An 18,293-nucleotide genomic window follows, 5' to 3' on the forward strand; every position below is an offset into this window, starting at 1 on the left:
TTTGCAAATTTGGTTAAATACACTTGGTATAGTAGTTCTTCGATGTGTTTATAATCCGAGTGTTCTCTTGGAAGTTGTCTTGGTTCTTGGGATTTTTTGTGACAGTTGAACTACAATGTGGAAAATTCAGAGAAAGTTCAAAGGATAATTTTTTTTAAGATTTTATTTATTTATTTGACAGAGATAGAGACAGCCAGCGAGAGAGGGAACACAAGCAGGGGGAGTGGGAAAGGAAGAAGCAGGCTCATAGCAGAGGAGCCTGATGTACGTGGGGCTCGATCCCATAACGCCGGGATCACGCCCTGAGCCGAAGGCAGGTGCTTAACCGCTGTGCCACCCAGGCGCCCCTCAAAGGATAATCTTAAGCAGAGGGTTGAAAATGTAGGAAAGTTGGAAGATCTTAGTGAGGAGAGTATAAAAATGATTATTTTCAAATACACTTAAAGAATGTAACAATCTTCTTGTGAGCATAGAAGTGTAAACTTCATATATGAAGGAGAGAGTTATAGTAGCTACTGGGAAGACTAAGGCAAATTATATTAAAAATAATTTTTATAGTATTCCACATACCCTACTTGTAAGGTAGCTTAGGTACAATATCACCTGGGTATTTATTGGTTGATTCCGTGCATACTGAGAGCTACTGTGTGCGGACCTGTGTGCTGGGAATATACAGGGGAGCGGGGCAGACAGAATTCCTGCTCTAAAGGGGCTTACGTAGACAGTGTGGTATAGTGTTTAAGAGTCTATTGCCTGTGTTCAAATCCTGGTTTTACTACTGAGCCAGCTGTGAGGTCTTGGGCAAGTGATACTTAACTTTCCTGTACCTTAATGTCCTCATCTTTAAAATGAGGTTGATCATACAGTTGACTCTTGAACAATGTGGAGATTAGGGATGCTAACCCCCAAGCCCCATGCAATTTGAAAATTCGAGTATAACTTTTGACTCCCCCAAAAGTAAACTATTATGCTCTTGTCTGGAAGCCTTACCCATAACATAAGCAGTTGATTAACACGCATTTTGTATGTTACATGTATTGCATACTGTTTTCTTACAATAAAGTAAGCTAAAGAAAAGAAAATGTTAAGAAAATCATAAAGAAGAGAACATAAGTAAGTATTGTACTGAATTTATTGAAGAAAATTCACCCATAAGTGGACCTGTGCAATTCAAACCTGTGTTGTTCAAGGGTCAACTGTAGCATCTATCTCATAGGGTTTATGGTGGTTAAATGATTTAAAAAGAGCTTAGAGCACTGCCTTACGCATAGTAATCAGAGTTAATAATTTTTTTTTTGATTTTATTTATTTATTCTACAGAGATAGAGACAGCCAGCGAGAGAGGGAACACAAGCAGGGGGAGTGGGAGAGGAAGAAGCAGGCTCACAGCAGAGGAGCCTGACGTGGGGCTCGGATCCCATAACGCCGGGATCACGCCCTGAGCCGAAGGCAGACGCTTAACCGCTGTGCCACCCAGGCGCCCCTAGAGTTAATAATTTTTTTAAAAAACACTTGTGAGAGGAGATAGATAATACCGTCTTAGGTGATACTACCTATCTGTTTAAGTGCCATGGAGAAAACAAACCACGGTATTTACAGATTGAGAGTTGGGATGGGGTGCAGTGTAGTGAAATGCTTTTCCTTTAGTTAAAGAATACTTGTGATCTCTTAAGCTGCTACCCACCTGTCCCGTAAAAACTTTTTATTTGAAAGTAATTTCAAAAAGTTGCAGAAATGAAGGTAGTATACCTAGTATTAATATTTTATCTCTTCTGCTTTCTTATTTGCACACATGCATGCCCTCTGTTACTCCAAACCGTTTGAGGGTAAGATAGGTATACCATGGCCCTTTACCCCTAAATACTTAAGTGTCTATTTTCTAAGAATGGAGATACTCTCTTACTTAACTACAACACAGTTATCAACTTCATAAATTTACACTGACACGGTACTTATTATTCCTATCCCAGGAGTTGTCCATTAATTCAAAGTATCCTTTATAGCATTTCATCTCTTCAGTACAGAGTCCATTCTGGAGTTAATATTGTGTTGTCATCTCTAGCTTCCTTTAAAATCTAGAACATTTCCACAGCCTTTATTTGTCTTTTATGTATAACATCGACATTTGTAAAGAATATACTCCCCTTCCTCCCTTTTTTCTTTTAAGATTTATTTATTTTATTGTAGAGAAAGCACAGGCACGAGTGGGAAGGGCAGAGGGAGAGGGAGAGAGAATCTGAAGCAGACTCTGTGTTGAGCTTGGAGCCAGACGTGGGGCTTGATCTCACGATCCTGAAATCATGACCTCAGTCAAAATCAAAAGCCAGGCGCTTAACTGACGGTGCCACCCAGGCGCCGCCCCTTTCTTCCTTTTTAATGGAACATTTCTCAGTTTGTGTTTGTCTAATATTTCCTCATTATTAGATTGAGGTTATACATTCTTGCCTGGAATAGGTGATAATTGTGACCCTGTTAGTCGCATGGTGTCCATTTATCCTTTTTAGATGATAGTAATTTTGATCACTTGGTCAGGGTGCCCAGTTTCCTTAATGTGTAGTTAGTAGTTCTTCATGCTACCCTGCAACTGTAAATAGCATGTGGGGAGACATTTTAAGACCATCCAAGTATCAGCCTCATCCAGATTTCCTCCTGGATTTGGTGACTGTTGGCCATTCTTACCGATGGACTTTTTACCATGATGTTTGCAAAATGATGACTTTCCAACTCCACTTGCTCTTAAGGGCCTTTTAAATTTGATTTTAATTAGAGGTCAATAGCTATATTTTGTAATTTTGAGAAGGAAAAATTTATGCATTGCTTTCCCACACAGGATGGCTCAACAGCAGGCCTTGAGGTTCCGAGGCCCAGCTCCCCCACCAAATGCAGTGATGCGAGGCCCACCACCTCTTATGCGACCTCCTCCACCTTTTGGTATGATGCGAGGCCCTCCACCACCACCTCGGCCCCCTTTTGGACGTCCTCCTTTTGATCCTAATATGCCGCCAATGCCTCCTCCAGGAGGGATTCCTCCACCTATGGGCCCTCCGCACCTCCAGGTAAAGAATGTAAAGGTTGCTGTTTGTCAGTGTTAGTATCAAGATTATATATGAGTTTTGCTTAAAAACTAGTTCTTCATTTTACTCTTTAGGAAAATGGGAACTAAAGAGAACATCCGTATGTTAGCATGTTTATCCAAAAGCAGTGAAAACATAATTAGTATAGAAATTCAGAATGGAAATTTAGATGGTGATAGAAAACCATACATATAAAACTAGGATTCAGCAAGGTATTTCTTAACACGCCTTTATCTCTTGAGAATTTAGTAATCCGTCTTTATGGGATATGAAATTTGAAGTTTTAATATATGGATAGAGTGGGTGAAATTTATTTTCAATGATACATGTTGCCAATAAGTATAAATATATGTATATATATTTCTGAGCGATTCTCCCCAGAAGTGATGCTTAGAATAGAATCTAGAAAGTGACGACAAAGACGTAAGTATAATACTTGGGTTTTCTCTCCCTGAGGGAAAAAAAGGTTATCTTAAAATTTTAGAAATAGAATTATTGTGGGATTTTTTTAAATAAATACTTTTCTGGTATTTTAACATGAGGCATAATATTCCTCCCTAGTTTATGTAGACTCCATTATTATCTGAAACGGTGTCATGAAGGTATCAACTCTCAAATGTCTGCTTTTGAGGTTGTTTTCTTTTTGTTTGAGTATGTATCTGTTTTCATGTTTATCCAGGCTGCACACCTCTGAAACCGAATATAGTGCTGTCATCTGCCCTCCATTAGCTTAGATAATCAAGAATGAGCTTAACTAAAAATAGAAAAGGGTAATGATGTAGTATTTAAGTGAAGTTAACTCCGTTTAGATAGGGTTATGTTTGTGGAAGAGACGCAGTTTTAATATTTTGCTTAATAATTGTGTTGTCTTCCAAGTAATGGATAGTTCTACCCCCACCCCCAACAAAGTGTTAAATGGTTTTATATTTCCTTGAAGATTAGAATAAGAAATAGGTTTTTGACCTACTGATTTATTCTAATTTGGATTTATTCTAATTTGTGCCCTTAAGAGTTAAATCTACTTGTAGACTATTATAAAATGTAATGGATTAATGTGATCCTCTAATGGAATAAATCAGATGTTGTAATGTGATATTTTCTAATGTTTTGATACTTTTCTTGGTCTTGATGGGTAAGTGTGTGGTTTTACTTTAAATCTAAATGATTTCCAGCTAATGGTGCATGAGACATATTTGGGGTAGTTATTTCATTGAAAGGGGTTTTTGTGCTATTGCTGGAAAGACTAAACTGAATCCAGAAAAACTTAGAATATGGCAAAGAGGACAGTTTTAGGAAAAGGAAATGCATTTTCATATTATTAGCATAGTGTCCCTTCCATTATACAGATTAAGTTGCTTTGGATAATTGAATTTTAATGTAACTTATAGATTTAGAGGAAATCTTTTTAATTCCTGTTCAGAATCTGTTTTTAAAATGTCAGGCCACATTTTGGCTTTAGTAAGTAAGATATAGCAGTTTCGCTTATTGTTTGGTTCGGGGTCTTTGTCAGCAATCTTTAAAGAATGACAGTAAAGGAATTATCAGAGATAGGGTTATATCAGTAATGGCTCCAGGAAATTTGTTTAAAAATTGTAATATATGCCATTTAAATTCTTACTTTCACTAAAAGTGAAATGGACAACCATTTAATTGTGTCTTTTAAACTTCCTGATGTTTGTGTGTTTGAGCTACATTATTAGTATTACTTGAAAGAAAAGGAAATGATGATTTATTTTCCTACCTTATAGTTACTTCTTAATAGGAAAAGAGAATAGAATAAAGGATTAGGTACAGCTGGTTTTTCTTTTTCAGTTATTGCTATGTTATTTATAAAATAATGTTGCTCTTATGGTTGGTTCCTGTCGTAGGTGAGGTATGGAGGCATTGATGTGCTTGGTGTTCAGCAAGATACATAAATCAGTTTTTTCCTTTTGAAAATAATCCAGTGCTCAGTGTATGAAATAATGCAGTTAAAGTATAAATGAAAAGCAAGATTGATTCATCAGTGATGCCGAAACACAGAGAGGACTCTGTTAGTATTTTGATGTATTCCTTTCTAGTCTGTTTTAGTAGTCATTTTTGTTAAAGAGAAACTTGGCTTATACAACGTAGATGAATGTCTTTGAATGGGCTATAAAACCAGTTTCTCTTACAGTACTTGACTTTTGGGTAGAATTTAGTCATTTGAAGGGGGGAAAAAGATAAATACAAGTGACCATTGTTGTTTTTGTTAATTGACAGAGACCACCTTTTATGCCTCCACCCATGGGAACCATGCCGCCTCCTCCGGGTATGATGTTTCCACCAGGAATGCCTCCTGTGACTGCTCCTGGTACTCCAGCACTGCCTCCTACTGAGGAGATATGGGTTGAAAATAAAACTCCAGATGGGAAGGTAAATTATAAAATGTATTTAGGTTGTTATCTCCTTGGTGACAAGAGAGTAAAAGTTAATAGTTCTGGCAAATGGAGATAAGTGAAAGTATCCTTGTCAATGAAAGTGAGTCTCAGACAAGCACCAGATAGGGTAGAACTCCAAGAAAGGCTCACTGATTGGATTTCTGCACAGATATAAGGTTGCCTGGAGTGCTTACATATGTTTACCTGTGATTCTGGAAGCTTGTATTTTAAATAGTGTCATGAGGTTTGGTGTTCGCTAGGAGGACGCACAGAACTCAGCATATAGTAGTACTCACAGCTACGACTAATTACAGCGAAAGGATCCAAAGCAAAACCAGCAAAGAAAAAAAGGTGTGTGGGGCAAAGACTGGAGGAAACCAAGCATAAGCTTCCAAGAGTCCCCTCAGTGGAATCACATTGAACATGTTTAATTCCTCCAGTGTGGAATTATGAGAATACGTGTGAAGTGTTGTCTACCAGGGAAGATTGCCTGAGCCAAGGAGTTGAGGGTTTTCAGGGAATGTTGGGAGCCCTCTTAAAATTCAGGTGTCCAAGCCAGTCATGGACCAACTTTGTAAGCAAAGCTTTCTAAGGAGAGCAGTCTGAGGCCTTCTAAGTTAACTTCATGCACAAAATACAATCTTGGTTTTCTTTTTTGTGTTAAAAATACAGCACGCTCATTATAGAAAATTAGGGGAAGGGGAGAAAGGAGGGAAAAATTACCTCTAGTATCAGTATACCAACGGCCAATTTCCATGTACTTCTCTTTTCTAAGTTTTTTGTTTTTTGTTTTTTTTTAAATACCTTTTAAGACAGGATATAGTTGCATTAGTGTTCTTTAATGATAGTTGACAGATTCTGGGATACCAACGATTTTGCTTCCTCTGCAGGTTTATTATTATAATGCTCGGACACGTGAATCTGCATGGACCAAACCAGATGGAGTTAAGGTTATTCAGCAGTCAGAACTGACACCTATGCTTGCAGCCCAGGCTCAGGTTCAGGCCCAAGCCCAGGCGCAGGCCCAGGCCCAGGCCCAGGCGCAGGCTCAGGCGCAGGCACAAGCACAAGCTCAAGCGCAGGCCCAGGCGCAGGCCCAGGCTCAGGCACAAGCACAGGCTCAGGCGCAGGCCCAGGCGCAGGCCCAGGTGCAGGCACAAGTACAAGCACAAGCAGTAGGAGCTTCCACCCCTACAACCAGTAGCCCAGCACCTGCAGTGTCCACTTCAACATCATCATCCACCCCATCCTCTACCACTTCTACCACAACAACTGCCTCTTCGGTTTCGCAGACAGTATCAAGTGAGTACCAGCCAGCATGTATTTTCATTTAGGGGTTAGAGAAACGGACAAGTAGGGACTGCATAACAAAATGATCCTAGTGTTTCAGGCGTTATCCTTGATGTTATTTCAAATACATTTTTGACACTAAGACTTCTGGGTTTAAAAAAAAGAACAGGAATTTAAATTAGTAGAAGAAATTATTTGTCCTGTTGGCGTTCATGAAGCTAAACTGGGAAGTACAGAAGTAGCTTTTCCTCTCAGCCAGCGGTAATGCTGGGTGCTGTGGGGTTTGTAAAATAAATGTTAGTCTTTGTTCCTGCCTTTTAGGACTTCAGTTTTTCCAGTTGAGGCAAGAATAATGTATGTGGGACAATTAGGGAGTAGTGTGCTTAATTATACAGTGAAAATAAAAGATGTAGGATTTAAGAAAAGGGAGAGATGAGTAAATGGGTGGATGGACAATGTGGGTATGGAGATTGATCATGAAGGATGTGTGGTAGGATTTGAGTAGGTTTCAAAGTAAATTAGGTATGGGGAACAGCATACACAAAGGTCAGGAGATGAGGATAAATACAGTTTATGGTATTGTTAAACTCTTCTGAGGTGGGGTGTGGTTTTGGTTAACACGTTTATTCAGAGCGAGACCAGGTTACGAAGAGTTTTAAGAACCAGTCAGATGGGTGAGGCAGGTAGGTTCCAGGGGTTCAGTATAAGTGCAGTATTTGGGAACATTTTTCTGGTGTTCTTTTTTGGGTGGGGGGGGCGTAGTTCCTGAAATTAGGGAAAGTTATTAGGCACTTTTTAGTAATCTCGTTCAGAGTTCGGTTGATCCTAGAATGGGATACAGGCAAATGAGTGAGGAGCGGAGATAGAAGCAGTCAGAATCGTAAGAGAATTTTCATTATAACGTCACAGAAGCCCCAGGCTTAGACCTTTCCTAAAAGGATGAGAGGGGATTAACAGATTTTAGGAATGAGGAGAGAAGAATTGTTAATTTGCTGAAAAGATTGTCATTAATATTAACACTACTAGTCCTGGGAAGTTTTTATTTGTGTTTTTATATATATGGTACTACTTAATCTTCAGGCTGAGATTGAGCCCCAAAATATTTAAATAATGATTTTATCGATTTGATTATATGTTTTGATATTGCTATGAAGTATGTAGTTAACCGTATAGGTGATTAGAAGTTGGATTATTTTGCTACCTGGATAATAGATGAGAATAAGAAGTCCCTTAGCTTCAGGGACTTGGGAATTATTAATGTCTTTTATCCTGTAAGAAATATGTGAGAGATTTAATCATAATAGATTCAAATTGGATTGATAACAAGGAGTAAGTAAGGTACACCTAATACAGAGACAGTTTTTTAATGGCTGTACTTGATATAGTTTAGACAGATTGGGGGAAAATGCACTTAGTAGGAAGATGTAAATAATGCTTTACATCTTGCTTAGCTAAGGTGAATTCTGATATGGAAGTATAACTGACAGTTGCTAGCTGGCTGAGGGGCTTTCCCTTCTCATAGGCTAGTGTTCCTAAAAACCTGTGTGGTAAGGCAAGAAACTGCCAGTTTTTACGGGGTGCCTGTGGTGATAATGACAGAAGGAGATTAAGAAAAGCATTGCAGTTCTGTGTGGAGGCTCTGTGTTGCTTATACTTTTGTTCCCTTCCTTCTTAGGAAGGAGAAGTAGCAGTACTTTGTTTTAAAGAAGGTTGGTAGCAGAATACTTTAACTGTCCTTTATGTATTCTGTTTCTGTATCAGAGTGGTCTGTCCATAGGCTCATAGCTGTCTTGCTGCTGTGAACTATTCTATTCAGAACTCCGGTTTGTCATTTTTTGCACTGCTGTTCACTGTTTGGGAGGCCCTTATTCTAAGAACAGAATAGCAAAAACATGTTCTTTTTACTGCCCTTAAACATCACTTTTGATGTTCTTTCTGAGTATTCCTGATGTCTGTTTTTATTTCACTTGATTCAGCATCCTGGAGTGTTGTCATACTGCAGTCTTAGTATTTCTCCATCTGTTGTAGTCACTTGTCTTTTTTAATTAAGATCTGAGGCTGGATTAGGAGTATATTTGAGGCCTAGTCTTTCACTAGTTATTTTAGCAAAAGGTGTTAGGAGTTTAGTGACCATTAAGTTCTAGCTCCCATTCTCCCAGTTTCCCATTGAATTCTTTCATTGCCTTTATGTCTTTCTTCTCATGACTCATGGCCACAAATCAGATTTAGAAAATCCTGCGTCAGCAGGAGGAGTGGATTGAGTGAATAACTTTTTGCCATCTCCATTGGTGTTCCTTTCCACTTGAAATTTGATGCTTTTGTAACTCCTAGTCTTTTCCTGAGTATAGTACTTTTTATCATACTTCTAATTATATCTAATTATTACTACCATAACATTTTAAAAAAATTGATTGTATGAACTGAGGTATAGCCCTGTGGTTAAATGGAAATAAAAATTAAGAAATTTATATTTTAGCCCTAGCTGAGCATAAACTCATTTTATCCTGTGTAAGTTTGTGAAAAATGCTGATGTAATCCTCCTTCTCAGGGAAGTTGGGAAGAATAACTGGACATATTTTCAGCCATTATAGTAGATTACAGATGCTAAGTGGTATATTTATGGGACTGGGCAAATGTTGCATGTAATTTGTATTTTTCACACTGTTATAAAATTATATTAATATGATACTGTACCCTAAGGCTAGGTCTATGCTAGACCAACAATTCATTCCTGGGCCCCTGAAGATACTTGTTTGGCCCTGCTGTCTATTTAGCCAAGGTGAGTCCCGCATTAACAAGTATGAAATTGCTCACATCTTCCCAGCCTAAGTGAGTTTTTCATTATTAGGATCTGAACAAAGGTATAAATTTTGTCAGGTGGATTATTGGGTGGCTTGTATTCAATAGTGTGCTTTCCCGTAGAATAAAATTGGCATAAGGATTGGGAATGCACTGTTTTATTTCATTTAATTTGAGAAATTCATTCTTAGTCCAGTATAGGTAGTTTGAAATTTTTTTTTACATCAAGAAAAAATGAAGTATTTGTTACCAGTGAGTTACCAAAATGAATTTTGTTTTGGAACTAAATGTGTTATAAATAAATAACAAAAATGTTTTATAATACTTGAGAACTGAAACTTTTAAAAAAAAGTATAAAATACAAATTTTATTTATTTTTTGGGTCACAATTTGATTTTAAATGTGGTAACTGGAGATGAAATGTTTTATTTTTGGTACTTAAAAATAATGTATTAGAATCAAATTATCCCGAATTTCACATTCTCCTGGTCTCTCACACTGGAAACATGAGTTATTACTATTTTTTCTTTTTTAACTGTAGAGAAACCCAACTTGTTTTTTACTCCGTTTGTTCATACTCAGTCATTAGTTATTGCATATCTTTTTCTCACTGTTCTTCCTTGCTTGGGTAGTTCCAGATAGGTTGAAATTGATTTTCTCACCTCTGTTCTTCCTTTTCTTCCCATTCATCTGCCAGATTAATTCATCAAATGAACACCGCTTAATTCACTTCCATACAGAAACCTCCCTTTTGCCACAAAGTCACACAAATAACACATGAATGCATTCTTATGAAACATTAAACTCTAGTAATGAAAGATACGCAGCAAAAGGTGAAAGGCATACACAGATGTAATGAGTTCATACATTTTGGTGTGCATTCTCCTAGGTCAGTTTTCTACATTTACCTTAGTTCTTCCCTTTCCCTACCCAGTAAAGTGCAGACTCCCTAGTCTTCTGTCAGAGCCTTCTACTTTATGCCTCTGGCCTGCCTTTCCAGTGATAACTCATTGGTTCTTTTGATATGCCTAGTGTTTTACTAGTTGACTGCTTGCCTTGTAGTTTCTAAATAATTCCTGGTTGTCATCTCCTCTTTGCTTTTACTCACTTTTTCCACCACTTGCTTATTTTCTCCTCCTGCTTTGTCATTGTCCTTGTCGAAATCTAATCTTTCAAGGCTTGTCATCACAGTATACAATTTTCTGTACCCTCTCACAGTTAGAAATGGTCTTTGCGTCTTGATTTACACTCCTATACATTTATCCCATTTCACTTTGTATTTTAGTTGTTTTTTGTATTTCATTTAAGCAACTATTTTCAAGCTTCTTGAAGACAGAGATCTTGTTACAAATTTCTCGCAGTGCATGGAATGGGCTCTTAAATACTTAATGAGAGAATGATGATTGAATATAGCGAAATGGTTTATGAAGGAGTGATACATATTTTTGTTTTATCTTTTATCAGCACCCACAACACAAGATCAGACCCCAAGTTCTGCTGTTTCAGTTGCCACGCCTACAGTTAGTGTTTCAACTCCTGCTCCTACAGCCACACCTGTGCAAACTGTTCCCCAGCCGCATCCCCAGACGTTACCTCCTGCTGTTCCTCATTCAGTACCTCAGCCGGCAGCAGCAATACCTGCTTTTCCACCAGTAATGGTACCTCCGTTTCGTGTTCCCCTTCCTGGCATGCCAATTCCACTTCCAGGTAAACCAATAGATTCTAATAGTCCTTTCCAGCTATGTTTTCATATTGTCAGTTAGTTTGTTCTCATGTGTCTGTTGCATTTGAAATTTGCCTTGAATCTCACCTGTTTGAAATGTTTTTGAAAGATTCATGGCTAACTGCAATATTTTCTCTTCAGTTTTGGTAAATGTCCTTTTTTTGTTGTTGTTTACATGTCTTAAAATTAGAGCCACATTTGAAGCTACACTCATTTTTGGATAATGGCCTCAATGAATTAAAAATGATCATCTTTTCATGTAACTATGTTCAAATGCAATATCTTTAAGGGATTGAGTCTGTGAAGTTGAGAACTTACAGGTCATTAATAGCTAATACAAATTGAGTGATTTTATGTATTGTGCCCTGTTCTAAGCACCTTACATGTAATAACTCAGTTTAATTTTTGCAACCATCGTATGAGGTAGGTACACAGACAGGTGAAATTACTTGCCCATGGTCACATAGCTAATAAGTGATGGTGTTGGGATATGAGCTGAGTATTCCAGACGGGAAGACCACGCTCTTAATAACTATGCTATACTGGGAAGAAAATGTGAATCACTTAACTGTAAGAAATTCATCTAAAGCAAAACTGAAGCTTTTCCTTTTAACGTGAAGTGAAGTATAACCTGCACCATTTAAACATTTACATAGTTAGAGATTGTGGAGTAGAATTTTTCCTGTAGCGATTAAACAGTGATAGTGTCAGGCATCCTAATTTGAATGCATTTGCTGTTGGCAAACACATTTAACCCTTCCTTAATCCATGGTCTGTTCTCCTAGTATTACAGTTTGAAGCTTTTGTATCTTAGGGAGCTCAGTTCATAGGGCTAGTTTGTAGCAAAGATGGAGAGAATGTAGGCTTCTTGTCTCCCAGTTTCATATTCCTCCTGCTATCTATTATTGCTATTTTATTGTAGTAGTTCTTATGTAAGAATAGGGTTGTAGTATAGCTATTTCTTAGATCTGTACATATTTTAATTATTGCTCTTGTTCTAATTGTCTTTTTCCTTGTGACCGCTTGGAAAAGAAGCAGCCACTTAGGTATTGCACCTTAGCAAGAAAGAAACCAAAAATTTTAAGAATTCGTGGGTTTTTTCCCTGAGGAAAACCTTTTGCACATCGTTGATGTGGTGCTAGATAATTAAATGCCCAATATGTGCTGTTTAAGAAACTCAAATGATTTAAAAGTAAGAGAAAACCAATAATGTTTCCTCATACTAGGGATTACCTTTTTTCTAAATTAAATTTTAAGACAAGCTGCTGGATAATTGCCTCTGGATATACTTTTGGTAGAAAACCAGGTGATACGTGGAGACTAGGTTGACATTGGTCATAAGCTCTCACAGTCTTGCTCTGCTCTGGGGTCAAGGACAGTATTCAGACCATATACTGGATTCTAAATGATCTGAAGAAGCTGGAGTTGTGAATTCTGTGGAGAGATGATTGAAGCATAGCATAGTAATGTTACCAAAGTACTTGAGAGGTTTTGTAAAAGGACTTTTGCTTTGAAGGTTCTTAATAGGAACCGGTGGGTGAAAGGTACAGAGTAGCAAAATTCATTTCTATGGAGCATTGAATTTTGTCACAATAAAATCTCTTCACTTATAGCTCTGTTTTGATACGGTCTTCTTTGACCCTTAACCCATCTTTAAGTTTTAAAATGGATGGTAGTGACCATTTAACCAAGCGTGGTGGTACCTGTGAAGTTTAGCAATAAAAGGCATTTGGTAAATGACAGTCACTAATGTCATTTTGTAGGTCATTTGGAAGAGAGCTTGAGTTAGATAATCTGTAAAATTATGTCCAAGATGCCAAGATTCCTTAAAGAGAGAGTTAATGTTTTATAGAAAATAATAATAGTATTTATTTCTGTGGTAAGGTATCTTTGATATTATGAATTCATTTTCTCATTTTCCCTTTTAATTCAGTTCTCCAAGGTGCTTTTGTTGGGGGGAGGGGTTAAAAAAGGGAAAAGATGACTTGTTTTTCTCCTCCCCAAATCTTTTATTTACAGTGGGATTGATCTCTTTTTGTTTCTTTTTATCAATTTGGCAGTAAGGTAAACAGGAAAGATTTGGATGTGATTTATCCTGGAGCTTTAAGTTCCTATCTGTAATAGCAGTGTATGGCTCTAATAAGGATGATTAAGGAAGAGATAATAAATAAAATGAAGGAAAGGACTGGAAGAATTATAGGTACAATACAGGAGTTAGAGTTGGAATTGGGAATAGTAAATTGGATTGGAATTACAGGATTTCTAAGACTATAAAATCTTATTTGGAATTTGAAGAAACTTGTCTTTGACATTAGAACTATTCAGAATGTGAAATGGAGTTTTCTGATTTCTTAGTAGAACATAATTTGAGAATAAAGTTACAGGAAAATTGAACAGATGCACCCTTTAGATTTTTAAAATTTTATTTTTAAAATTTGTTTATTTGAGAGAGAGTAAGAGCCAGCTCGATCAGAGGGAAGGGCAGAGGGAGAGGGAGATAGAGAATCCTTAAGCACACTTCTTGCTGAGTGTGGAGCCCAACACAGGGCTCGATCTCACAACCAAGAGATCATGACCTGAGCCAAAATTGAGAGTCGCATGCTTAACTGGCTGAAGCACTGAGGCACCCAGGCACCCCAGATACTCCCTTTAAATAGAAGATTAAAAATTTAGATGTGTGGTAGTATTGTGAGTCTTATGTATGTAATCACCCTCAAAGAAAACCTTAAGTTCGTCTTTTTATCATGAGAAGAAACACGTATGACCTTTTAGTATGGTCTCGTTGTTGTCAAATAGAGGAATTCTGTGTTGGCCCAGTTGATATTTAATAATGGCACTTAGGCCTAAATATGAATAGAGTTGATTTTTCTTCTGTTTAAGTTGAATAGTTAAAATTATCTTTTGGTGGGTGGTTTTAGAGAAACTTGAGAAAAAAGTTCATGTATTCTAAGGATTGAATTTTTAGGGCCGACGTACTAGGTTCAGTGGTCCTGCAGATGGCAGTATTTATACTAATTTAAACCTAATATGTGGTTTAACTTCTTTAACCAAATGAATTTTTCCCTTGCTTTCTTTTAACATCAGGGAAAACAGAACCATACGTATGAATTAACTCAGTATGCTTTTATGATCCAGCGCTTTTGTTTTAGTGTCAGAGGTAATAGGAAGTTTAGCTTTAATATTCTTTAGTTAAAATAGTAAATAAGAAATTAAAGGCGTTTTTCAAAAATTGGCAGTATTTTTGTGTGTGTGTGTGTGAACTTAGGTACCTTATTTACAAACTGAGGGGTTTAATTTCAATTTTTAACTCTAAGAGAAATTTCTTTTCCTATACTTTAGTGGGGAAAATAGTATGTTATTTTAAATTTTTATTGGTATGAAACTAGGTTTAGTTTTTTCAGCCAAAACAAATAGAAATTAAAACTTAATCCCCCAACCCCTTTTCTTCCTGCCTTCAGCCTTTCCCTTTAAAATTTTTTTTCTAATTCACACTTAATTTTGGATTTCTTTAATTAATCAGTCTTAGTTTTCCAGCTTTTCCTTTCACTCCCTTTTTATCACCATTGTAATGCATCATGATGAATCTTCATTCTTCTAAGAACTGTACGTAATTTCCATTCTTTGATACAAGTGCTACTTCTTTAGTTGGCTTAAATAATAGAGGTTTCTGAGCAATCAGCCCATGTAGTCATTAGCGCTACTAAAGGGGCTGTATTTTTCTTCACATGTTATCCGGCTTCCACACTGTTTCAAGCCTGTGACATTCCATAGAGCAGGTCCTGAACATGGATATTTTGTCATTAGTTGAATGCAACCCTTTTCATCTCTGCCCTTTTATTTAAAATATTGTTTGCATTGGAATATTTGAATCCATCTCATACCTTACTTTCTTCCTTTCTCTTGTACCCCTCTTTGTCCTATTTTATTCTTTTTCTCCTTCTGCATGGTTATGCTCCATGCCTTAGCTTCTGCATGTAGTTCCCACTTAGCAGCAGCACAGAGAAGGTGTCTTGTCAGTGTCATGCTGCATCTGCCTTTCACTGGTATCTAAGCAACAGCAGCATGGGTTTGATGTCCTGTGGGAAAATGTCCCACATGAGAACTTGTTATATATATGCAATGAAGGGGCTTCCTTCATTGAATTTAAACTCTCGAGACTCCTTCAAATATTATCAGAGCTGGTTTGATAAAAAGGTAATTGATGCTATAATTTAGAATTAGTTATCATTGGATTTGGCACCACTTCCCACAAAATGTCAAACAGAAAGAAATTCTACTCCATTCCTGGTCTTTTTCATTGGAAATAGCATTCTAAATTGTAGTGGTAAATTACTTCCCTGAATCCCAGTGGTAGCCGACATACCATGGCAGCTTTCCAACGTATGCTTGCTTATCCATTTTACAGGTGTAGCAATGATGCAAATAGTCAGCTGCCCGTATGTAAAGACAGTCGCTACCACCAAGACCGGTAATTTTTTAAAACCATCTTAGTTTGTTTTGTCTGTAAGTTGGCATGGTAGTGAATGTTGTTGTTTATCCTTTTATTTATTTATTTTTGCCCAAGTGAGTGGATTTTTTTATATTTTTCTTTTTAATGAGCAGTATAAATACAGTTGTCATATTTGGCCAACACTTAATTTTCCCAATTGCCTGTAGTATTAGCTTCTTTGGTTCACAAAAGCAAATAAGGTCAGATCACTTTATATCTTAATTTTTGTAATAAGTGTAAACAACTTCATTCTCATATTCATAACATTTAATTTTATTTTTGATGTGTTTTTAAGTTAAATATAAAAAAATCATTTCCATGTGTAAAGTGATGTGATTATGCTTGCATGCTAGTGAGTATATGTGTGTGAATATTTGTGTGTATAATATAAATTTACATTTGAAACTTATTGAAGATAGCTCCCGAAACTTAAATTCTAGAATAAGATATGAGGGTTTTTTTTCAATTTGGATTCATATATCCTTAGTTATTTGTATAATGTCAGCTTGTGTAGCTGTCTTGTTAAAAAAAAAATTAATCTTGGCTTACCTTTTAAAAAATAGAAGAAACTGCTTTTTTTTTTTAAGGAAAAGAGTAAACTGACAGTTAACAGGGACATCTGACTTAATCACTTAGTATATTAAAGTGGATTTGATAATAAACTCAGTCATTTACTTTAAAACTGAGAATTTTATTCATACCCTTCTAGGTACCTTAGAACTAGAAAATAATTTTGCTTCAGGGAATATGCTCAGTAAATGTTTGTTGTCTTGATTTCATTAGAATTTGAGAAATTCTTTATAAAAATTATTTCTCTTCACACGTACAGAATGTGTCATCATTTTTATAATTATTGTTAGGACTTCATCATAACTATTATCCAAATTTTTGACTGTTCTTAAGGTACTTCTTAGGTTGAATTTCTGAACCTATTTGAATTTAGATCTTAGAACTAAACCAGGGAAATAGCATTAAATAATTAAATCACATTTTAAATGATTTTTTTTTTGTTCCAACTGGCTCATTCATTTATTAATACTTAATAGAAAGATGTAGCTCATATTTTAAAGTTTCATTTTGCTTTACAATTTGATACTTGGACCTAACTTTGTATTCTTCTTCTTTTAGGTGTGTTGCCAGGCATGGCCCCTCCTATCGTACCTATGATACACCCCCAGGTTGCTATTGCAGCTTCCCCTGCTACCTTAGCTGGAGCGACGGCAGTTTCTGAGTGGACTGAGTATAAAACAGCAGATGGAAAGACATATTACTATAATAATAGAACGTTAGAATCAACCTGGGAAAAACCCCAAGAGCTGAAGGAAAAAGGTATAGTTTTAATGACTTGTTGAGATGTAGTAAAAGCTATGATACTATAAATAGAATGCTATTTGAAATTGAGTTAATTCCTTTTTAACACATTTGAAGTATTTGCTAATTCCGTAGTTGTTGGATTATTTATTTCTACCAAATTGATAAATAACGTATGTATTTAAAAAGCCAGTTCCACTTACATGTTTGTCCATGATTTTTCCATCTGGAGAAATTAAATTATACATCTGTACACATATATATTTTTGCTGTTAGGAATTGCATAATTATTCTCCTGTGTAATTACTGATGTCTAACATTAATAGTACTCTCAGGAAGAGATGTCTGTATTGCATGTGTTCTGAAGAAAGAAGTGTAGGCCCTTGGAGTCTTGGATGAAGAAAACTCATGATTTTCTGTATCACAGGTTCCTCTTTCTAAGAATCTTAGTATCTTGTCCCTTTGAGCAAAATGAATCATTGCTACAAATGATACTTGAGTGACTTGAAAGACTATATCCCCCTGTAGTCAGTGGTTCTTTTCTAGTGACAGTTTTCCGATGGTATAGCAAGGTATTTGAAGGTGACCAGTACATTATGTTGAAATTGATGATACAAAGAAGAACATTTTATCTTTGTAGTTAATAACTTCTAGTTATGGAATATTTTAATTGCTTAGTCTCTAAAAGTTCTTGGAAAATCATACCAAAAACCATTGAATGACATTGTCTTAACTTTGTATAGAAAAATTAGAGGAGAAGATTAAAGAGCCAATTAAAGAACCTTCTGAAGAACCTCTGCCAATGGAGACGGAGGAGGAGGACCCTAAAGAAGAGCCGATAAAGGAGATAAAGGAGGTAAAGGGCCAAGACCGTTAACCTGGGAGCCAGCATTAACTGTTGGGTACAATTTACTTGTAATTGAAAACCCATCTGATACAGATTTAGATAATTGCTGTAGTCTGATTTCTGAAATTTTAGGGTTCTTTGAAGTTTGTATTTCAGTTTTTCCTTTGAAAGTTTCATTAAATTACTTCTTATGGTAAACCAGGGCCTCTAGAAAGGACCAGGGCATCGACCCAATCCCAACCTCCTGCTTTATAGACTGGCACATGGTAAAAATTTTAAGTACAGCTTTATATTTGGGGAATGTGATATTTTATCTGTCTTATTCTGGCATGGAATGATCTCTACACAACACTGAAAGAGC

At 36.5% G+C, this 18,293-nt stretch overlaps 1 protein-coding gene across 6 annotated transcripts in view; it reads left to right on the forward strand.

Moving 5' to 3' along the window:
- The window catches only part of TCERG1 (transcription elongation regulator 1), a 62,936-nt gene that overhangs the window by 4,053 nt on the left and 40,590 nt on the right, over window positions 1-18,293 (forward strand). For 3 of the 6 annotated variants that reach the window (XR_004624067.1, XM_034656215.1, XM_002924689.4), the window contains exons 2-8: window positions 2,831-3,056; window positions 5,316-5,468; window positions 6,364-6,775; window positions 11,027-11,269; window positions 15,691-15,753; window positions 16,903-17,103; window positions 17,829-17,941. Coding sequence is in view for 5 of the 6 variants with exons in the window: in XM_034656215.1 (XP_034512106.1) it covers window positions 2,831-3,056; window positions 5,316-5,468; window positions 6,364-6,775; window positions 11,027-11,269; window positions 15,691-15,753; window positions 16,903-17,103; window positions 17,829-17,941 (1,411 nt within the window). In the remaining variant the exon portion in view is untranslated. The remainder of the gene's footprint in view (window positions 1-2,830; window positions 3,057-5,315; window positions 5,469-6,363; window positions 6,776-11,026; window positions 11,270-15,690; window positions 15,754-16,902; window positions 17,104-17,828; window positions 17,942-18,293) is intronic. The other 3 variants (XM_034656216.1, XM_002924690.4, XM_034656217.1) reach the window with 2 other exon arrangements.

The sequence above is a fragment of the Ailuropoda melanoleuca genome, chromosome 3 (genome assembly GCF_002007445.2).
Source record: "Ailuropoda melanoleuca isolate Jingjing chromosome 3, ASM200744v2, whole genome shotgun sequence".
NCBI classification, from domain to species: domain Eukaryota; kingdom Metazoa; phylum Chordata; class Mammalia; order Carnivora; family Ursidae; genus Ailuropoda; species Ailuropoda melanoleuca.